This window comes from Chaetodon trifascialis, chromosome 3 (assembly GCF_039877785.1).
Source record: "Chaetodon trifascialis isolate fChaTrf1 chromosome 3, fChaTrf1.hap1, whole genome shotgun sequence".
NCBI lineage: Eukaryota > Metazoa > Chordata > Actinopteri > Chaetodontiformes > Chaetodontidae > Chaetodon > Chaetodon trifascialis.
The window spans coordinates 15,602,947-15,626,237 of record NC_092058.1 but is presented as its reverse complement, the minus strand read 5'-3'; the positions used below and the strand labels follow the sequence as shown (position 1 = coordinate 15,626,237).

The 23,291-nt window shown below is 42.8% G+C and overlaps 3 protein-coding genes across 4 annotated transcripts; all 3 read left to right on the top strand.

The window, feature by feature from the left end:
• The first annotated feature begins 258 nt into the window (after positions 1-258).
• On the top strand, positions 259-5,171 carry srsf3b (serine and arginine rich splicing factor 3b). Its single transcript, XM_070958274.1, has 6 exons — positions 259-323; positions 1,007-1,217; positions 1,303-1,443; positions 3,251-3,289; positions 4,128-4,214; positions 4,469-5,171. The coding sequence occupies exons 2-6, from the start codon at positions 1,015-1,017 to the stop codon at positions 4,494-4,496; spliced, it is 498 nt and encodes a 165-aa protein (XP_070814375.1). The 5' UTR covers positions 259-323; positions 1,007-1,014; the 3' UTR covers positions 4,497-5,171.
• A 3,782-nt stretch (positions 5,172-8,953) lies between these two features.
• On the top strand, positions 8,954-13,345 carry cdkn1a (cyclin dependent kinase inhibitor 1A). 2 transcript variants are annotated; one of them, XM_070958977.1, is made up of 3 exons: positions 8,954-8,980; positions 11,192-11,645; positions 11,738-13,327. In XM_070958977.1, exons 2-3 carry the CDS (start codon positions 11,201-11,203, stop codon positions 11,791-11,793), a joined length of 501 nt encoding a protein of 166 aa, XP_070815078.1. In that variant the 5' UTR covers positions 8,954-8,980; positions 11,192-11,200; the 3' UTR covers positions 11,794-13,327. The 2 variants fall into 2 exon arrangements, with proteins under 2 accessions (XP_070815078.1, XP_070815077.1); XM_070958976.1 differs by lacking the exon at positions 8,954-8,980 and adding an exon at positions 10,745-10,835 and having other exon boundaries at positions 11,738-13,345.
• A 2,434-nt stretch (positions 13,346-15,779) lies between these two features.
• Positions 15,780-22,347, top strand: tmcc2 (transmembrane and coiled-coil domain family 2). The gene is made up of 5 exons (XM_070958207.1): positions 15,780-16,182; positions 18,039-18,434; positions 18,707-19,323; positions 20,019-20,154; positions 20,576-22,347. The coding sequence occupies exons 1-5, from the start codon at positions 16,180-16,182 to the stop codon at positions 20,873-20,875; spliced, it is 1,452 nt and encodes a 483-aa protein (XP_070814308.1). The 5' UTR covers positions 15,780-16,179; the 3' UTR covers positions 20,876-22,347.
• The last annotated feature ends 944 nt before the right edge of the window (positions 22,348-23,291 follow it).

Genomic DNA, 23,291 nt, shown 5'->3' with positions numbered 1-23,291 from the left:
GACAATGTTGGTATCGTGTCTTCACGCACTGTATGCGCTCGTTAATTGTTAACAGTTAAGCGCTTTAGTCATCCGGTTAAATGCCTAAATATTTTAGAAATTCTTCTTACGGAATCACATCATACGCTATCTTTCCAGTAGAAATGCTGTGTTTATAGATAGTTAAATTTAATATGTATAGTGAGAACTATGAATCTAATTTGCCCCGCCCTCCGGGGAGCACGAACCAGCCCCCTGACAAACGTCTTTTCCGTCACGCCATTTTCCATCGACGACCGAGACAAATCATCGAAGGAGCGCGGATAGCCTCTGCTACAATCACGGTAAAGTTTGAACTAAATTCTTCATTGTGTGTCTTACTGATTTTTTTTAAGAATGTCGTACTTGGGTCCATCAATCGAATCGCCACACGAGTGTTGCCTGTTGTTTGATGTCTGTGTTTGTTAGCCGAATGTGGCTCCATAGTATAAGGCCTCAGACAGGCGACAGCCATTTTAGCTGCCGTTATATTAGCTATCATTGCTTCCAAGCGTCGAATTACAATCTAGTGCAAATTATGCAACAGCGTATTTTAAAGCCGAAATATAGGAAATAGTATTAAGTTAACCGTTCAGTTACGCATAATGTTACCTCATAAAACGTGGTTAGGGAGCAGCATTAACTTAGCTACTAGGAACAATGTCTTCTTGAGCTAAAGTTAGCCTAGCGTTGGGTTTCGAGTCCGACAAAGAAAGTAGGCCAAGGCTCTTTCCGTTTCCCGACATTTGTAAGAACTAATTATAAATGCGATCTTTGGAAAAGTGCAGTATATGTTTGATACCACGTGAAGTCAACAGAGAATGTTACATATGTATTGGTTCATCCATTTTTGGAGATTTTTCTGTTTTCTCTTTTGGCGCAACGCACATGACTATTCACACCACACGCCCGGTCAGGGTGGCTCAGTCTTCCCATAAGAATCTGCTGTCTGATTTAACATATCCCGTTCTTTGTTCATACTTTTCAGATCTAGTCATGCATCGTGACTGTCCCCTCGACTGCAAGGTCTACGTTGGAAATTTAGGCAACAATGGAAACAAGACAGAGTTAGAGAGGTCATTTGGCTACTATGGTCCTCTCCGTAGCGTTTGGGTGGCCAGGAACCCTCCAGGCTTTGCCTTTGTAGAATTTGAAGATCCCAGAGATGCAACTGATGCCGTGCGGGAGCTTGATGGAAGGTATGCAGCAATCAACACTGGAGACACAGAGAAGCATGATTCATCTTGCTGCAGCTACAATGATTAACGATTTCTTGTTTTATAGGACATTGTGTGGTTGCCGGGTGCGAGTAGAGCTGTCCAACGGTGAGAAGCGCAGCCGCACCCGTGGCGCTCCCCCTTCATGGGGCAGGCGTCCGCGAGACCGGGACGACTACAGGCGTCGAAGCCCACCGCCTAGACGAAGGTGACCCGTGTTGTTGTTTGACTGTGACAGCAGAGACAGCATATGATTTATCTAGTACTGAAGTGACTAACTTATTCCACCCTTTTACCCGCAGTTTATTTCATGATAATAGCTGTTATTTCTACTGTATATCTTTTCTGCTGTTTGTACATTTGTGATAGATGCAATGTTAAAGGCTTGCAGTTTCATCTTCATTGATATTATTGGTCATTTTATGTAGGGAGCTGAGCCTATTGACATTCATAATCAAATAATAACATATGAAATGGGAATAGGACATTATGCAAAGTTATGTGGTGAAGCTTTTCTATTGCAAAATGCATCTTAAAATCTGGCCTGCAAGACTTCACTTCTTCTGTAGGGACTAATTCTTCTTTTGAAGTGGACTCTCAAAAAAATTCTACATTTTAACTTTTTTAAAGTGGCAAAATAGGTCTGGGAAGTAGGATTGGGCAATTCTGTGTCGAAACAAGTGTAATCTGTTTAAAATTTGGGGGGGATGAAAATGCCAAATGTGATGCATTTTTTCTTTTTGTTTGAGGATGCTTTTTATTTTTCATCTATATTAATAAGAATGAAACCCGTTGCAGAGCCACCACCATGCCTCTTCTCACCACCCTCTGAGTCAATCAACTAGTCCTCTTTCAGCATCATGTGACTGCTGACCATCGTGCCCCAATCAGCTTGGCTGGTGCTGTCACATGACCCAGGCATGGCCAGTCGTCAGGTTGCACCAACCCATTGGTTCCTCAGCATGCCGTTCTCAACCTCCTCCTCCTTCAACCTTAACCCAAACGGCAGCGGCCCACCTCACATTCCCGACCAATCAGCGTATTACGTTCCCAAATGTCTACAACCTACCAACAGCAGCCTTCGGCTAACCAATTAAAGCAGGAAAAAAGCCACAGCCAGCCCCCATCTGCCTGCCACCTAATCACCTTGCAGCATCTGGCCAGTCCTATTCAGCCAATTCTACCTACCCGGCCGACAGTCTGCCTCCCTTTCGTCATATCTAGCTTGTTGAAAACCAAAAATACTAGTAAGTTTTCCTGCTTCATTCAGTACACTGCTGATTACAGTTTTGAAAGTGAAGAGACAGCTGGTTTGAAAAGGTTGTTCTTTTTTTTCACAATATTATTATTTGATTCAGTCTGGAAGTTCACATTTCCAGAGATTTCCATTATAGACATCTGGTATGTCTTGGGGCTCTGAGCAGAATTATGAAGTCACACAAATCAAAACTCTTCTCAACCCCCCAATGAATATCTTTGCTTTTGTTTTATGCTGTATGGTTGGTTTTAGCATATCTTAGCCTGGTTACTACACAAGACTTATTCCCCGTGACCAGTATATTGTTTTTGTTATTAGCTTCCAATTTCTTATGTGCTTCCTTCAACTGAAGGGGACCTGTTTCATACAGATGGTGGCCTCTATATGTGCCTTTTTATTTGCACACTACGGCCAGTCCACAGTGTCTTTGAGACTCAGACACCACAAATATTGTGATATTCACTGTAGACATATCTTACTCTGACTTGCACATGACACTGTGGGATAGGTGATAGGGAATTCCTAAGCACCTGCCATCTTTATGCACTAGGTCCATTGTGAATTATATTTTCAGACTGAGGTAATTGTGTTCCTGGAAAAGCCCCCAAGTCTTTTATTTCCGTTTTGAGTCATGAGATAGACAGAGGGTTGTGTGGAAGGAGGACCTTGTAAGAAAAGGGTTAGAATAGTGTGGAGCTCTACGGCAGATCGGAGCATCTGTGTTTGTTCTTAACACGTTTATATTTTCCCTGCACAGATCCCCACGCAGGAGGAGCTTCAGCCGCAGTCGAAGCAGGTATGTCAGCTTTTTTAAATGATGGAAATTCAACCCAAAACTTTGTTTTTTGTTTTAAATTTCCCAACATGTGTCTGTGTATCCTACTTTATTCTGTAAGATATGTTATGTGTTAACATGTCTAGAGCTTTAAGAATAGCTGATGCTTTTAATTTAATGATTACTACATGGAGTGTTGTGCAGGCTTTGTGGTTTATATTTGGTAGTATTTTATAGAGTCCAAACCGAGCATCAAATCTGAATCCTCTCAATTCCCTAATTGAACCTGATTAGGTTTAGTGTTCATTATTTGCAAGTGGCTAAAGTTCTAAATAACTAACACTCAAATGCTGATTGGGATTGGTTGCTTTGACACTGACATGGTGGCTGTGAAATGCTCACGTTTACATCTGTTTTTTCACAAACTACTGTGAACTGAACATGCTGTAATCAAGCAGATAATTTGTCTTGAGGAGAAACGCCACTCTGAATACAACATATTGTCCACTCACAGCTGTAGAGAGACTTTAGAGCAATTTGCTCTGATTTGTTTTCAGTTTTTGGCAGGGGTACATACGTTGGTTTGCAGCCAGGCAGCACACAATAGTTTCAGAATAACTCAGTGAATTACTGTTAAATGGCTGGTTTAATCTACTGCAGGAGATGAAACAAGTAGAGAAAAAGGGTTTGATGAGAGATTGATTAAAATCAAAGCTTAACATCCTGACCAGGGACCAGATCCAAACTTGAAGCATGAACCCGACCCTTGTAGCCGTGCACCTAACACAACAGGTGACCATGATGAGTTTGTAGACATTTTTGGGAACATTTCCCTAATGCTCTGGTCTGGCTTTTGCAGGTCTTTCTCCAGAGACAGGAGGAGGGAGAGGTCCCTCTCCCGGGACAGGAACCACAAACCTTCAAGGTCCTTCTCACGATCAAGGAGGTACTGAGATCATTTGACTTGAGATTATTTCAGATAGTTGACAGTTTAATGATGTGATGTTCAGTCATATGACTCCTGTTGACACGACTGTAGATCTTTCTGGGTTTCCTCACATGGAATAACTCGTACATGGCAAAGCAGCATATAAATGTGGCGAGGTCTTTTTTTCTTGTGTGGTAATGCTGAGAATGAGGATGTGGCAGTGTGGTGAGCAGTTTTCATCAGCTTTTTTTTTTTTCCTTTTCCCTCCACAGCCGCTCCAGGTCCACTGACAGGAAATAGAGGAGCGCCTGTCAGGTGTAACGGAAGCTGAAGATGAGCGGTTGCACAGGCATTGCCGTTTCATATGTTGAACTTCAACATGGCCAACGTGGTCATATTTACGTTGGTTTTTTTTAAACAGTTGTGCATTTTAGTGTCCCTCCCCCTGAATGGTAGTTTTCAAAGACCTTGAGTGAGTGAGTACAGGTGTGATGCCTCACCACAGTCACGTCCATCTTGTCTGTCCTGAAGCAGTTGTGCCACCCAGCATTCCATTTCACCAGTTAATCTCTGACGAGCTTTGGTTTTTGTCAATGAATGTACTGTGTAGTTTGACTTAGTGTGAGTATTGCTTCATTTACTTTGTGTAAACGGCAGAATTTTTTGTTTTGTTTTTAAGGAAGGGTTGGGATGATTTGTAAGAGTCCCTCCTTTTGATTGTCTGTGAAGCCAACCCATTTTCAACATGCTACTTTCTTACTTCATACTGAAGGTTTCCATCTGTTAATGGTTGGTTGTTTGTAATGAACACACCCCCTCATTCAAAATACAAAACTGTGGCATTGCTTTAAAAAAAAAGGTGTTAAATGAACACAAGTCAAATTTTTGTCTATGAAGTTTTCCATTATTTTTTCCTTTGTTTGATACTCTGTGAAATGATCTCTCAATTAAAATTACCAGTTGATTAAAAAAAGACACTTTTTGTTGTTTTTCTCTTGCCATTACTTAGCAGAGGTCAGTATACTATTTTTCTGATCCACAAGAGGGCACCCCAACAGCACCCATGGTCCCCGCAGCAATCTGACGATGTAGTTCAGTCACTTAAAATAATTGACTAGTATTAATAAAGGTGATGTTAGTCGATGTAGGTTGCAGTTTGTGCTTCTTTTTTTTTTTCTTTTTTTAAATTAATTGATTATTTCAGTCATTTTAAGTGTAGTGTTTTCTCGTCAGCGATCCACGCCACCTGGTGGTGCTGTTGAGACTGTAAAGTGGCTTAATATAATGAATTTCACATTATCCGCTTATTAGGTGATACATTGGTGATATCAAAACGTGACATAAAAGATATTTTACTCCTGTGTTGTGCATAAAAGAAATAAGATTTCAACATCTTTGTTGTTATTCATATTTAATGTAGTCAAAACTGAATTGGAGGCCACAATGTAATCAGATTAACTTAAACTGTATGGTAGTTCTAACGTTAGTCAAATGTAATATAGGTTTGGAGCAATTTAAGATACTTGTACAGTGCAGGTGGAATTCAGTGCTCTGAGGAGGCTGTAAGGTGTCCCATACTGTAAAGAAATGTCAAGGAGTCAAAGAAAAAGTAACCTGGCCGGTTTGTGCCCCTGTCTCTCCCGCAGATTTCCCTCCCTTTTAGTCGTACGTGACGTGCGGTATGGAGTCGTTATGTAATCAGAGTTCAACCACTGGACTAGCGTGGATCCGTGATAAGACATCCAAATAATGGTGTCCTTGGGCTGCTCATAATGTCAATGTATGTGTGGTCTATTGCTCGCTAAAAGTTGCTGAGGACTGCGGGAGGTGCTGGACTATTTTCAGAAACATTAGTCCATCAGTTCACCACGAAGAGTCAAACACTAATTGAGGCTGTCCGGTGAGACTTAATAACATTTGAATTGTTCGGTGCGGTCAGAAAAGGTGCAGCTGTGGCTCTTCCCTGTTTCCCACAGACGTCTTTCTGCCACGCTGCCACTGTCCAATTGTTTTCCTCGGTCACACCCCCGACAAGACCACGGCTCCCTGTTCACGCACACAGTCCACGTGAACCGGCATAGCGCTGAGACACAAGTTTCTCAAATCTCCGCGCGCTTTTCCACGTGTTACTCCAGCCCCATGACATCACGGGAGCGATGACTCATGGTATCCACGGAGACGGGTCTCACACTCAAGGAACTCGCGGGAATCCACTCAGAACGCGGAGGTATTTCCACCCACTGTTATGTAACGAGCTGCCTGTCGCCCACGAAGCTAAAGTACACGAGTAATGACTGGCCTGAAAAACAGGGAAGGGGAGTTCATCTGAGCTAATTTTAGATCTGAGTTCATTCATTTATTGTCCATTTATCTCTAATTTCGAAATCCGCCAGTCAGGAAATAGAATAGCGTTGAAATAAGTTTTAAATCAATCAGTGGCTCAAATGCGAAGGTTGCTGGGTTTTTACGTTTTAAATCATTGTAAAGTTAATATCTTTGGGTTTTGGACAGTTCGTCTGTGATTAACATTTCCACTATTTTCTGATATTTTGTGGACAAATAATTTAAAGAAGTAGTTCGTTATTTTGATTACTACTTTTTTTTTTAGAGTTCGATGATCGACACCACTCTCATAGAGTATCTGTTCAGTACAAGGCCACAGCCATCAGCCTGTCAAGCTGGTGTGTAAAGACTGGAAACAGGAGACAGCTCACCTGACCCTGTCCAGAAGTACCAAAACCTACCTATCAGCTCCAATAAAGTTCACTAATTAACACATTCCATCTCTTTTTTTTTTCTGCTGAAATTAAACCAACTTTTTCATAATGATTCAAGTCAAGTCTTGATGTTTCATGTATCTTATATAACCAGAGTGACGGGTAATAAAGCTGCAAAGACCTGAACTCCTCTGATGATGACCTTGCCTCACTCAGTAAATAGTTAACCAAGTGGCCGAGCTTCATTTGGAGCCTTATGTCGTCAGTGTTTTCAGAGTGGATGCAGAACAAAGGCCTGAATATGATGAAGCGCACAATGAAGACGATCGTTTGATGGGGCTTGCAGGCGCTCTGCACTGTGCAGCTGCCTGAGAGCTGAGAGATAATGAAGCGTCGACTCAGCTGTGCAAATGTAGAGCCTTTCTCTGGACTCACATCTGCTGCTCCATACATGCTCATTGTGTCGAGCGCATTTCGTTAAAACTTGATTAACTCCAGCACATAACGCCACTGAACATAGCTGTACTGTACATTTGTAAGTCAGAGTGTGTGTCTCTTGTGTCATGTCAGTCTCAACAAAGGACTCACTGTGGTATGAGATCAGAGGGGCCTTTATATGCTGCAGCCTACAGTTAGGGCTCCTGTTGTTGATGTGCTGGGAACTAGACTGAAGGGCAGATGTGACTGGGAAGTGTGAGGAGTTGCCTCTTGGATGACCTGTTGCCAAGATAAACAAACCTGTCTTCAACAAGAAGAAGACTAGGTGGAGCTGACTTTAGAGCACAATGTGTAACAGACTGGGCATGTTAGGAGACGGAGTCACGGGCCCAGAGAGTTGGGTTACAATGGCTCTGAGAGGAGGTCACTGATAAGACTGCAGGTTAGTCTGAATGAATGTTCCAATCAAAAGGCCCAAATCTGATGTGTTGTCGTTACTCCTGATAAAAACTTTGACTCTCTCATTACCACAGTCTCACTAATACTTACCACTTTTTTTCTCACCAATACTGTATTTGAGAATCTTTTTGTTGATTCTGTATAAATAATCCAAATCTACAACATAACAAGTGACTAAAGCTGTCAAAAAAAAAATTTTATGGAGTAGAAAGTATAATATTTACCTCCAAAATGTAGTTAGTGCAGTAGAAGTGTAAACTAGCATGATATGGAAATACCCAATTGAAGTGCAAGTACTTCAAAAGAGTATTTAAGTACAGTACTTGAGTAAATGTACTTAGTACTTTAAAGAAAAAAAAGGAAAAAACAGACTTGTGTATATATTTATATTGTTGTATTTTTTTTAACTTTTCAATAGCTTATTTTTAGTAGATTTGTCATGCACCTACTTGACAATAAAGTCGCATTCTGCCACTGTTGGTCTGCAAAAATGCAACGTATTTCACAAGATAATTTGCAAAGTAACCAGTAATTTCCATTATAGCAGACACATGTAGTGGAGTAAAAAGTACAATATTTACTTCCACATGAGTAGACATGCAAGGTAATATGTAGAAGTACTTGAAATGTGCACCTAAGTGCAGTTAGTTACTTGTGTGAGTGTACGTGGTTACTTTCCACCACAGTATGTACATTGTGGTATTTCCACTTCAAATCTTGTTGTTCCTCCATGTATTTGTGTGTGACGTGCGGTGAACAGAGGCACAAACACTGACGCTGCCCTCCTGCCCTCCTGCCCTCGGGAAGCTGCCGTGCCGGACTGGCACCTCCTGAGCTGGAGTTTCCTCCCAGCTCCTCAGCCGAGCCAAACGTTCACGTGTGCTCATGTGTTTACCGGGCGAAATCCACGTTTTTCAGCCGACAGGCCCCGCCCATGCACGGGAGCAGCGGGGCCCCGCCCACCGGAGTTCATAAAGCCTGAACCGGGTTCATGACTGGGAGAAAGCTTGGAGACATGAGCGAGGAGTGCTGTTTGTTTAATAATATAAGCGCCAGACATTTGTTTTACATCAGAGCTGCAGTGGAAGATCAGAAAAACGACCAGGAGTCAGATAAACAGCAGCTTCATTCATCAAGTTTCAGCGGACTGGACTGAAGGCGACTGATAGTGTGAGTAAAATTACCCCTTCAAATGTTCTTTTCAGCCTTTGATGGGGTTATTTTTATGTTCAATGTCTGTTTAGCTCATAGTCCGTATTTATATTTTTCAGTCTTATCAACTATATGTTTACAGGGCTAATATCTTACTCAATACTCAATACTCACATGGCCCACATTAAGTTATATGGTAAATAGCAACGCCAAACCAAAAATGCCTCAAAACTCAACCATTCTTATTGTGACAGTCATTTTTTCGGGAGTGTGTATGGTGACGGGGAGGGAGGCTCCAGTGACAGCCCAGCTTGACTGGTTGACACGAGCTCCAGCCTCACGTGGAGCCGTAGTAAACTGGGCAGGGTCTGGTCTCCAGCTCAGCCCGGCGAGTCAGCTTCACACGCGACTAGCTCTCCCGCCACAGCCTTGAATCACTCCTCCCTGCGCCGCCCCGCCCCCTCTCCCTGTGACGGCCAATCCCGTGAGGCGGAATGGAGGAAAACTTTGGGGGGAGTGGGGGTGGAGGGGAGTACCATGATGGCTCACAGCAGAGATCCCCACATTTTTCTACCCCACTCTACCCGTAATAGATAAAGATTTAGAGGATTTCGAGAAAAAAAAAAAAAGAAAAGTGGACCCCCACTGAAGGCACCCCTTCTGACCTTAGGCCATGCAGGTCCACAGTTACATAACAGTGGGTGGGGAAGGGTCAGTGAAAATCTGTAATTAAGGCAGTGCAATTTCCACCCTGTGACAGCTTCTAGGGAGTAACACAGTGTAGAAATCAGTACATTAGAAATATAGTGTTCAAAGATTTCTGGAGGTTCCTCAAGGGGACACAAAGTGTACTTTTGGGAACAAGTATAGAAGCATTAGTTCTCAGAGTTATTGTCACTTACAAGATGAAAACAGCCGAATTGAAACTTTCAGTTCATTGTTTATCTTTGGAAAACCGTGATGTGTGTTTGGGTGAGTTCAGAAGTTGTAAGTTGTAGATATTGTTGTTCTGTTCCTTCTACGATGTGAACATGAATGAGCTGCATTTGCTGGAAAAATGCCAGAAAAATCTCAAATGAGCCTGCTGGGCTTTGCTGTGCAGCAGCCAGGACAGGCAATGCAACAGGCTTCATAAAGCTTTGTTCAAATGTCACATCTATTTGATGTGTTTATTGGAAAATTGTATTTCTCTGTATTCTGTTTCAAACCATTGGCCTCATAATACCAGAATAGTTTCTGTACCTGTACAAACTCCAATGGATTTTATCAGTGACAGTAAAATTCATGAGCGTCTTCCACATTATTAATATTATTCTAAACACAGTGACCTCTCCCCTCAAAGTGCTGTAGCTGGATAATCAGGGTGGGCTCTGACGGGTTTCTCTTGATTGTGATCTCAAACTGGAAACCTGCCCAGCCCCTCCCAGATGACTTGAATGACTTATTATTCTCCGGCCACACAGCTGACTCCTTAAACTCCTTTAACACTTGGACCACTTTGCCCATGAGTGCGGTGCAGATATGTAGCCGTGGAAAGCAGAGATTTCATAATAAGATTCATAAATCTGACATTTTCTGTGACCTTCAATGCTCCTGATCAGCTGCTCCTCGGTGGCCTGTTGAGCTCACTGCCTGTAGATGGCTGGGCACCGCCACCTAGTGGTGACTGTGTGTGCCTGCAGGGATCTCAGGCTGTGTTGAGAACTTGTCTTTACATGTCTGCGGGAGATTATGTCCAGGCATGTACCAGAGACGGTCAAAGGAGGGCTCAGTGAGTCATGGCCTGGACAAGGTCTTATAAAGAGCTCTCCAGAGGCACAGTGGTAATGCTGTGCAGTCGTTGTTGAGGAGAGTTAACCTGTTTAGAGCCATGGTAAGCCTGATTTATACTCTAGGTTTAAAAAAAGAGCCTCTGTTTTATGTTTTGTTTCATTTGATATGGACTTTTACCATCGATTGGAGTGATTTTTTACTTGATTTTAGAATCATTTTGTTGTCAAGATTCAGCTTTTTGGACACTTTGGAGAACTCTGAATCTTTTATCTGTGTGACATTATATTGATTGACAAAATTAATTGGCAGCTATTCTGATAATAGATTCATCGTTTTGGCAGATAAATCCATAATGAAGACAATGGCAGGGACACCATTACTGTCTCAGCTGATCATCAGTGATGTCCAGCAGCAGATTTTCTAACTAACCGGTGGTCTTTTCTTTGTTTCCTACAGTGCAGAATTATGGCTTCTCACAAGCGGATCCTGAGCGCCCTGGGGAAAGGCCCCGCTCGACGAAACCTGTTCGGCCCAGTGGACCGGGAGCAACTGCAGGTGGAGTACCAGGCTGCCCTGCAGAAAGACCTGGAGGAGGCTTCAGATCGCTGGGGCTTCGACTTCATCTCAGACAAGCCACTGGAGAGCAGTGACTTCCAGTGGGAGGGCATTCCAGGCACCAAGGTGCCACTGCTCTATAGGTCCTGTATGCTCGGTCTGGAACAGGCAGAAGGTCAGAGGGCACCGGAGGCAGCGGGTAAATCCAAGGGAGGAAGAGTGGAGCTGCCGTGGAACGAGAAGGAGAACATCCCCTGTTCGCCAAAGAGATGTGCCGTCGACCAGGAGAACCTGGAGAAAACACCAGTCAGAAGAGAGAATACGGGGCTGAAGAGGAAACAGACAAACATCACAGGTACACACTGAGATATCTTAAGTGTGAATGAGTGGAGTTGTAATGTCATGTGGATTTACATGAGCTAAACTTCCTGTTCTTTATCCCAACAGATTTCTATCAGGCTAAAAGACGAGTGGTTTGGATGCCACACAAATCCGGCGAGTGATTTCCGCTGCAGTTTACTGCGAAGGTGCCAATATCCCCAGAGAACCACACAAACAGTACTAGACTCAGGAATACCACGTTCTGCACAGACTCTGCACAGTCACTCATCTGGGGGTTCTTGTACCCGACGAATCATGTGACAACACAAGGGACCTCAGCTTCACATCAATAATATCAGGTTAATTAGGGTACTGTATTCACTCTGAGGGGGTTTGGTGTTTTCCCAGCGCTAAGAAGGGGACATTTGAGCAGAGAAGATTAATGGTAATCTCTGGAATCAGTGGATTTATACTCATTTGGATCATGGGGAAGCCAGAGTGTAGACTGACATTTCCTACTGTACATTCCTCAGTGCTGCACACATAGAAACTCCGTACCTCTGGCAGTACAGAGATTTTAGAGACGGTTAAATGCATTACTGTATACACTTGAAACCGAATCACACGTCTCCTGGTGACTGTGAGAAAATGGCAGAATGATTGAAAATGCTAGAGAATGGGTGAAGCCCTTTGGCCCCTTTGTTCAAATCCACTATTGTTTTTCTACAATGTTGTTTCTTTATGTCTATCATGAGGGCGAGGAGTCGTTTTTTTTTACAAAACCTTTATCGTACTTTATATATCCAGATGTACAGTCGTGTTTTTTTTACCATCACGTACTCATAGGAACATACTTGAAGAGTTCTGATATCCTGTACATGCTGTTGCTTTGCTTAGATTATTATTGACAGAAGTGCCATCATGTCCTCCTCCTCCTGTCCTTCCATCCACTCTGTGTTGATTGAGTTTCAGAGTAGATCTCCTGACATGCCCCTGTCCAGACTCTGACATGTGCTCAGCACCAGATATTATAAGCCTGTAGCACCGTGTCTATGGAAGCCTTAAAAACACGTATATTTAGGTTTATTTAGATATATATCAGAGATTTATCTATAGAGTTTAATACAGCACCATTAAGTAGCATAACCTTAAGAAACATTGCAGTATTGCACACACACATCTGATAGGTGGTGTATTTGAAACACACAGGTTCAAGTGCCTTGCCGGCATTTGTTTCAGTATTTGCATAAAGGACAATCAGAAGAAATGTTCTCAGAAACAGCTGAGAAGCAGATGTATTATTTACAAAGCAAAGTGCTTTATTCTTTCCTATTTGGACAGATCGTGCAATTATAACAGACAATGTGTTATTATCTGCCTCAAAACAAATGCCATGTTTGTTCACGACACTTATTTATGTCTATGTTGGCAAATCCTGCTGCTATGGGTAATCTGAATGGGTGTCAAACAAGGTCACTGTAATGCTAATCCTCAACAACTGACAGCTTAGAAATGTCCGCCACTGCTGCGAATACGAAGCTAAGCGTATAACAGCATCACCCCAAACAATGAATGCACTTCTGGTAGATGCTTCTGCACATGTCTTGTTTTATGTCAAAAGCTACAAATGAAAAGATCTATCTTTATTTATTGTCAGATATATATTCCTCACGTTCAGTTAGTTTTTGTTTAATTATTATAATTTCAAATTCCAATAAAATGAAATTTCTTGTCAATGTTTTGCTTTATTGTGGTCTTCACTGTGTACTTTTTTTTTAAACTTTTTTTGACATTACATTTATTTATATTCGTACCAGCAGCATCGGTAGAAGAAGTATTCAAATCCTTTACTCAAATACAAATAGTCCTTTACATGCAAAAGTCTGCATTTACTACTGTAAGTAATACATCAAAATGTACTATCAAAAGTAAATGTACTCATCAGTGAGCTTGAATTGGTGAGCTGTCAGTGCTATTTTATATTACAATCTTGTATTATTATTGATCCATTAATGACTAAATACCATTTTAACGCTGTAGCTGCTCGAGGTGGAGCTAATTTTAGCTATTTTCTATGCTAATTTCATTTTTAAAGTCAGAACATCTTATTCTGGAAAGTAGTCTTTAATCACAGTTTTGCCTCTGAAATACTCAACTGTATTTCAGAGGTATAAAATCATATAAAATTGAATCAGTCAAGTAAAATACAGGTACTTAAAACCTAGGTTAAGCACTGGAGTAAATGTACCTGTGGGTGGTTAGATTACACTGACAGCCATTACTTGACTCAAGTATTCCCACTTAGTGCTGCTTCACACTTCCACGTCACTGCAGTTCAGAGACCTGACAGCCTGTTAGCTAGTTCACACATAAACACTTCAGATCATCTTAGAAATAATGACGTACTCCTATAAAGAAAATCAACTCCAGCTCGACCTACAACAGTGCAATGCTCCTTATTGCACTTGAATGCATCAGTAATGGTGAGTGCTTACGTTTTTAGTACTTTCATCACATCAGGTCAAGGCCATGTTTGCAATGCAGGACTTTAATTTGTAAAATGATCTTTACCTAAATAAAAAAACTGAATACTTAATAACTGGTGCTCAGTTTCTGGGTTGTGCCACTTCTGAACCAAACTGTGTGTGTTTACTGGGAAACACCACGGTGTGAGAGCGTGGTTGAGTGGAATGTTCCTTCCTCCTGCAGATTCACTCGAGCTCCTACTATAAAAACGAATCTGCCACCTCGACGTCCGAATCACATAAAGTACAGTGGTTGTGTAAATTTAAGTTTTAAATAGATAAGTGTGCCAGATTTTACAATCAGCTTTGTGTCAGGTGTGAAGACACAGCAGGAGTGTTTCTGGTGCCTCCTGCAGGGCCCTCGGAGGAGGAAAAATTCCCCCTCCTTTTTCCCTTTTCGTGTCTTGTGAGTTTCCTCCTCCTCTCCCTGTGTCTGTCTGTCTGTCTGTCTGTCTGTCTGTCTGTCTGTCTGTCTCACTGCAGGGTGTGGCTGACAGGTTGAGCTCGGCCTCCTCTCCTCAACAGCTGCACTCAATCATTCCATCAAGACTCACCTGCTGTCACAGAATACAAGCACCAGCTCTCCCCTCAGTATTGAATCACCCGTTCAGTCAACGATTGAGACTCCTGAAGAAACGTCTAAGTATATTTTTGCTCTTGTTCCTTGCCTGCCTCCCTGCCTCTTATTCATTTTGGGTATATTCAGGTGCCTTGCCCTCTCCCATCTGTCTGTGTCTTTGGAAAGGACTAGACCTACACTCATCTGGCCTCCTCCCTCCTCAAGCTTGGGAACTCATTGAATCATCAGTTTGCGGCTGTTCTCAGTCATAATTAAAGACTTTAAACCTTTCAGGTCTCATGTCCTCTCTGTTTCAATGTGGCATTTTGAGTCCTGTAAACCACTAAACTCAACAGAATCAGTAATAATATAAATCATATAAATATTTATACAGATTTGTCTTCATAACAAATACTTTTATTTTTTTCTGTATGTTTTGCTGATAATACTTGCATACTTTTACTTAAGTAATTTGGAATACATAACATTTGCTTGAGATGAGTATGTTTACACAGCTGTATTGCTATTTTATCTAAAACTTGGATTTCTTTTTACACCACATCCAGTCTCTGGATGAAGGTCTTTTTTTTCTCTTTGACATTTATTTCTTGTTTGTTTCTGAGATGAAAGCTCGCTCACATCTATGCTCAGTGGCTATCCCTCCACAGACACACACTGACCCACATGCCAGCACAGACAGAGATTTTGAAGTCAGGGGATGCAACTTCAAGCAGCTCAGAGAAGCTCAGACACCTTTTTCTTCCTTGATGATGAAGGTAAATTAAGAGAGTGAGTCACTGCTTAGACAGACATTGTGTGCTTTGGCACCACATCACTGCAGCCCCACATCAACGCGCACTGGGTGTATGTGTTTGTACTGGGGGGGGGGGGGGGGGGGGGGTTGAGGGGATAAAAAGGCCCAGAGCTGGGCCCTGCCAAAGGCCCTCCTGCGTCCCCTCCCCCCTCCCTGCGCCTCTCCTTTGGCCCCAGCAGCACACAGGCACCTGCACGCCTGCGCTAAGCTCTCCCATCCCCCCCCCGCCCATTTCCCTCCATCATCTGTCCCTCAGCTCCCACATCCATTATAGGTCAGGACAGCTCGCGTTTGCATGCAGACTGAGGGAGAGCGGGAGAGAGAGGTAGGAGAGTGAAACAGGGGGAGGCGGAGGGAGCATATGACACAAAGGAGAGAGAGAGAGAGAGAGAGAGAGAGAGAGAGAGAGAGAGAGAGAGAGAGAGAGATCAGAGCATAAGAGAGAGAGAGGGAGAGGGAGGCTGCAGATATTGATGGCATTAACAATGGAGCATTAGGATCCAGTGAGGGGATAGTCAGCCAGACAACGGCTGAGGGGAAAGATATTTGAGGAGGGGGGCTCCTCCTCGGTGAGCACAGGGGGAGGTGGAGGAGGAGGAGGAGGAGGAGGAGGAGGATGGGCCTCGAACACAGACTTGCAATGGCACTGCAAAAATTGGATTAAAGCAGTATGGTAACGTTTCTAATTTAATTTCTCGCTGTGCTGCTTGTGTCTCATCCTCATGTGTTCGCATCCACTCTCGTTGCCATCCATCGGCCGTCTCTCATGTCACAGTGCGTCTCTTGCCGAGTGAGGAAGGCACAGGCATCACCCCCTGTTCGCTTGTATTTTTTTTTTTTTAATGCCATTGAAATCTGTCATCTCCATCCTCATCACAGCCCCGCTTCTCTCCCGACCTTTCGAGTCATCGCCGGACCGTCACCCCCGTGTGCTCTTTGAAAAAAGACACCGTTAGATTTGAGCATCTGCTCTATGTTGTTTTCTCGTTGTCTGTTTTTCACCCATATGTGCATCGCCTCCTCCATCGCCTCGCTGCTGCAAAAGCATCTCACTTTCTCTGATGAGATCAGGAAATGATTAACCATCAGGGACTGCAGGCATCTGTTTTTGCTCTCCGTTTCAGTTGTAACCTTAAAAAATGTAGTGCAGTCATTTTATATTTAGCCTCTATAACAACAACAATAATAATAAGAATAATAGTAACGAGGAGCTTGTGCTCAGTTCACACTGTCACGCAAATCAAACGCATATAAATCCTCGCACCGTCCCGTCTGCAGAAACTAGAGCAGCGCTATGAGATGTTTGGTGTCATGTGTCGCCTGAGCTCATGTTTGCGGGGTCTGATTACACTGTTTTGACGTCAGGCAGAGGGTCATTAACTGTCCCCCCCATCTGCCAAGCTACACATATAGGCTGGAGCAGGGGATCCCCTCATTTATCCGTGAGATGTCAGCACAGGACTCATTGTTGACAACTTGGTGCTGAAGAGGCAGACAGAATGATCCAGAACACACAGAGAGGTTTACAGACATGGAGACAATGTAGAGCATCTTTAGTTTGGCTAACATTTCATCATCATTATTAATGATGTTGTGCCTCTTGGTTTTAAATGTACCATTCAGTGTGCTTTTACGCTCTTATTCCACATATGTATGGAGTGCACTTTTAAAGGAAGGTGTCTTAAAGGCACTTGTCTGTAAGTGAAGCTGAGTTTCTGAGGCTGTGCAGGGCAGGAAGCCCTGTTATTATGTATCATCTAATTAATGCATGATGGCCTTTCTGTGTACTCTCTGATGCCTCCACCAAATCAATTAGCGGCATTACCACCAGGGGAGGAAAGTAACTAACTGGATGTTTATTTATATTGACGAGGCTGCAATCCCTTTACAATTTCCAGGAGTTTCCTACAACAAATGCTGTAATTTGGTGATAATTCTGGAGAGAAAAAGCCTGCTCTATTTAAACCCAAGAAAATATGTATTCACTATTCATTAATTATTGGAATCTTTAAATTGCACATATGTTGAATTGTATGATTAGATGCTGACAAATGTCACATTTTTGCATGTTCAGCTGACCTCCCGTGTCTGACTAACAGACTCTCACACTGAAGCAGCGTCATTGAAAGTGTACCAGCTGAACACTTTGTCGACAGTAATTTCATATAATTATTTACAGGACATCTCTAGAAAATGATTTCCGGTAAATGAAAGCATTACCAATATTTGACATGTTGCCTTTATATTCCTGGAAAACCAAAAACAACCAAGGAGCCCACAGTTTGTCTGTTATGGCAGCATCAGATGGATTCCATTCAAGCTGGAGTTTTCCAAAAGAAAGGACAAATAAATCAGGATGCACCCCTGGGCCTTTTCACAGATTACTCAGAATAGCCTTTGTACTTTTACTTGAATAGATTTCAATGCATTTAATGCTTCTGCTTGAGTACGATGTTGATAGTACCTCATCTGCAGTACTTGTAGTACTCTCTCCACCCCTCACCTCCCCCTGCCCTCTCCTCCCCTCAGCTGGACAAGAGCGAGGTGGCAACTCTAGGCCTACCCTCCACCACCAGCCATGGAGGCTCTGACAGCAACATCAGCGCAGAAGGAGCGGCGGCAGCGTCTGGGGTCATGGCCGGGGGTGCTGACTGTTCGGGGGCCAGCGAGCCGCAGAGGACGCGTGCTGCTCTGGAGCACCTGCAGCAGAAGATCCTGAAGGTCACCGAGCAGATTCGTGTGGAGCAGGAGGCCCGAGACGACAACGTTGCAGAGTACCTGAAGTTGGCCCACAACGCAGACAAACAGCAGGCCTCCCGGATCAAGCAGGTGTTTGAGAAGAAGAACCAGAAGTCAGCACAGACCATCGCACACTTGCACAAGAAACTAGAGCACTATCATAAGAAGCTGAAAGAGATAGAGCAGGTAAGTGAGCAAGTGTGTGTGTGCCGACAATGGACATGTGATGTTGGTGAATAATTATCTCATGACTGACAAGTGTTGAACTGTCTTTGTGAGGACAGTTGTGTCCGACTTATGATAAACCAATGCATCATCCTGTGTCTCACCTAATTCTCTACAGGGCCTGCTTTCCTCATCTATCTTCCTGCAGTTCTCTCCCTTAAACCTAATCACCTCTGTCCTACCTTTAAGATCCTCCACTTCTCTGCTTCCTCATTTCTCTTCCCTCTCTACAGAATGGACCAGCCCGGCAGCCAAAGGATGTCCTGCGGGACATGCAGCAGGGATTAAAGGACGTTGGAGCCAACGTTCGTGCTGGGATAAGTGGTTTTGGAGGTGGAGTAGTTGAAGGGGTCAAAGGTGGAGTATCTGCCCTCACTCACACAGCTGTGGTCTCCAAGCCGAGAGAGTTTGCCAGTCTTATCAGGAACAAGTTTGGCAGCGCGGATAACATTGCTCACTTAAAGGACACACTCGAGGACGGAGTCGGGGGTCACTCTGAGGACGCCCCCACACCCCGTGCCCTGAGTGGAAGTGCCACTCTGGTCTCCAGCCCAAAGTACGGCAGCGACGACGAGTGCTCCAGTGCCACATCCGGCTCTGGAGCAGGTAGTAATTCTGGTGGCGCAGGAGGAGGAGGAGGGTTGCTAGGACCAACGATGGGGAGTCCCAGACTGGACGGGCACCACCACCACCACCATCACATGCACAGCTCTTGGGACTCTCTACTTGAGGGTCTGCAGGAGATCAAAGCCAGCCAGGCACACATGGAGGACGCCATTGAGGACATGAAGGGCCAGCTGCAGAGTGACTATTCCTACATGACACAGTGCCTGCAGGAAGAGAGATACAGGTGCACATCCAGATAAAATAAACAGTGGCACACTTATGAACTCCGGTGTATTCAGTACAGGCTTCACAGTGTGGTTCACTTGAAGGATGAGGCTGGCAATATTCTGGATTTTTGTTACTGTCAACAAATCCAATGAAAATACCAAAATCATCATCACAAAAGGATTATCTCCAAAATAATTTTCATACATCAGTCTCTCAATCCTTACATCCCCACCATGTCTGTGGCCTTTAGCCCCAACCCCATTTGTTCCTACTGCAGATATAAATCTTTAAAACAAGTCATTTCATTTTTGAAAAAGACAAAAATCATTTCCTCTCACAGCTGCTCACTGTAGTTTTTCCAAGCTTTATCCAAACAGGAGTAAATAGTGAAATAGCTGGGAACTATTTTCAGATGCGGGTTAATACAAATTTGGGGTGCTTGTGAGTTTTTACAGCGACAGGACAGTGAATGTGTGGTCAACTCAAAATGAACTACAGCGCCCATGATCACTGTAAGACAGTCAATCAGTGCAACAGAGTGTCTCACTGATGTGGTTTTAATAGTTTTTGGACAATGATGGAGGCCCAGGGCACAGAGGGATAAGCTGTGGATACACTGTGCTCTGGAGTCAATTTAAGAGTCAAAACTTTTTCTTTTATCTTTTGCACTATTTCAAAGATTTGTGTCTGTGTTTTGTACCGTGTATTCAGGTATGAGCGACTTGAAGAACAGCTGAATGACTTAACAGAGCTGCACCAGAATGAGATGACGAATCTTAAACAGGAGCTCGCCAGCATGGAGGAAAAAGTCGCCTACCAGTCCTATGAGCGAGCGAGGGACATTCAGGTAAAAATCATTGAAACTCCCGACAATATGGCTTCAAGTATTTTTCTGTAATGTTACATATTCATGATTTAATGAGGAACGAAGTTCTTTGGGTGTTATCAATTAAGAATAAAACCTTGATTTGATCAGATTTGATTGACAGCAACCAAATAAGCCACCCACCAACAATCACTAGAGTCTGATTCAAATTGGGCTAAATCCTGATTGGTCCACTGTAGTGCATGACATCACACTGTACCTGCAGGAAGAAGTGCAGAGAGAAAAAAACATCTCTCACAAAATAATTGAAACTGTGCTAACTTTGGCAGAAAACAGTGTGTTCATGTCGAACCCTGGTGGTTAAAAGCTGATTGAGAAAATGAGTTTTCAGGGCCTTTAAAAGTGCCACTGTGGTTCCTCTGTGTGGGTCTTTTCCACACAGGAGGCTGTGGAGTCATGCCTGACCCGCATCACCAAGCTGGAGCTGCAGCAGCAGCAGCAGCAGGTGGTCCAGTTGGAGGGAGTGGAAAACGCCAATGCTCGAGCTCTGCTGGGCAAACTCATCAACGTCATCCTGGCGCTCATGGCCGTGCTGCTCGTCTTCGTCTCCACGTTGGCCAACTTCATCACCCCGCTGATGAAGACCCGAGCCCGAGTGGCCACCACCGTCCTGCTGACCCTGCTGCTGTTCATCCTGTGGAAGCAGTGGGACTTTGTGGAGCCGTGGCTGCTGCCCAGCTGAGCTCCCTGCATGAGACTCCAGAGCGGAAAAGCCGGTTCCAGCTCAGTCACCACCACTTAAGGACGCAGGGACTGAAATAGAACGAGAGCCACTGCACTTATTCCCTCTGAGTGAAAAAGTGGAGCATCTGAGGACAAAACATGGCACTTTTAGTTGAGGAGTGGGCAAGATCCGGCCAACATGGGAGGTGTTTACAGTGAGAAAGAACAGAAACTCTCTGCCTGCCAAGCAACAAAAGGCATCATCTCATCTCGCCCAAATCTGTTGGTGTTGATGGCCAGTCATGGATTGCTTTGCTGTCACCAAAAAACTGAGTTTCTTGGAAAAAATCTTTGGATCATCCATTCCGATCATCCTTTGAATCTTTTTCTAATTATTTATGATACATGAATTACAAAGACTAGAGAAACTGATAATGACTTTTAAATGCTGATTGTGTTCGCTGTAACCTTCATGTTGAAGCTATAGGAAAAGGTTTTTCTCATGAATGTTATGTGCTCATGCATGTCCTCATATGTGCACTAAGATGCATCTAGCTGGCATGAGTTAACATTTCATTAATGACTCAATGAATCTTCTATAACTGCCATTTGTCGTCAGAAATACAGTGCAGATATGTTGTATCTCAGCATTCCTGGTTTGTTTCACATGCTGTTCTGGTGTTGAAGCCGTGCTTTTAGACGCATTTCTTTCTCTTCTGTCTTTTTGTTGAAGTCGAATGAACTGTAAAAAAAAAAAAAAAAAGAAAAAAACGCTGATATCTGCGACAAACTCGCCATAATTATTCAACTACGTGAACTCTGTTCTGTCCATAAATGCTCTTTCATGACCACTATTGTAGAACTGCTACTATCCACAGTGTCAAATTACCTGGCATGTCAAATTGTATCAAAGTTTATATCCAGTTTGCAAAAAACAATTATTGCTGTTTTACTAAACAATGTAAGAAATAAATGATTTCATATATTAGAATGACCTTGAATATCAACCATTTTCTGAGACTGAACTTTTTGACTGAAATGTCCTCAGACTGGGTACGAGAGCAAAATCTTCACATAAGAAACTGAAATAATGGCACTATTTTGTAAAATGCACCTTATTCTAAAAGGTTCATTAACTGTAACTATTGGTTTTATTATTAACAGCAAAGTATATTCTAGAGCCACAGAGGTCCATTAATGAGAGCAATGTTTGGGTTGCCAGTTTGTGAAAAAATCCCCTTGGCTGATTGGACTGTATGGTCACTCACTTTTTGAAAAGGGCTGCAGAAGAACTGGACCAAAATCCATTTCATAAACAACACCTTCAGCATTTATTAATGGGTTAACAACATCTGGGATAACCACCAGTCAAAGGAATTTTTCACAACCTGGCAAACCAGTTTCTTTTTTTCTTTAATGTCTTCTGCTCTATAAAGAATCAGTAAATGATTTACTTACTACTAATAAAGCTTTTGGTTACAACTTATAAAACCTTGATAAATGTTTTTCTATCAGATAGTTAGTACAAAAATAATACTTACGCTTAAATTCTTATTACATTCACACATATTCACTTCATACTATGAAATAAATAACTGATAATGAATAAAAGTTACTAATACTTAAGTAATTAGCTCAACGTGAAGCAGTTCAGGAATTGCTCTTTGAAATAGGAACAAGTATTTCTCTATAAGTACAGCTGATCATATTTCACTGCAAAATACTCAAATACACAGTGACATGCTGTATTATCGTGTTTCTTATCACAGCATGAACACGACTGACTGAGACACTGCTACTTTTTTGCTTATATTGTTCAGATGCTCTGACTTTGAAATGATATTGGAAATGGAAAGGGAAAATGCTAGCATTTAGCTAAAATGCTAAGCTTCTGTGACAGTGGCACAGAGGAGTCATAGAGCCAGTGAACTGATGTTATACAGCAATATTTCAGCAATACCTTAAGTCTCCATCAGCCTCTGGTCGTATCAGACCAGGTAAGGCTGCAGCATTAAAACCCCTGAATGTATTGAAATGAGCAACAGTGCATTTTTTCTGTTTATGAAGCCAGCTTTTCATTTGTAAGAGGAAGATGTGCTATTTCTTCTCAAAAGCTTAACAGTCAACAACAGCAGTCTCATAGCTCACCAGCAGAAGCATTGCATAAAATCTTACAAACAATATATTGTGGTTTATGGCACATTTTCCTTATGTTTTAGATGATTTTACTCAAATGCATTGAGGACTTTATGTTTATAATGAAGACCTTTACGTTTATTAGATGAGGGAAAAAGCCATCATGGTGCATCAGTGGAAAATATGGAATGGAGGAACATTTCTTACTAAGAAGAAAAATAATCTTGAGAGATTTACATTTAATGCCCTCTCATCTGCAGCGTCTTCGTCTGGGCCAGATTACATTTAGGCTGCAGATC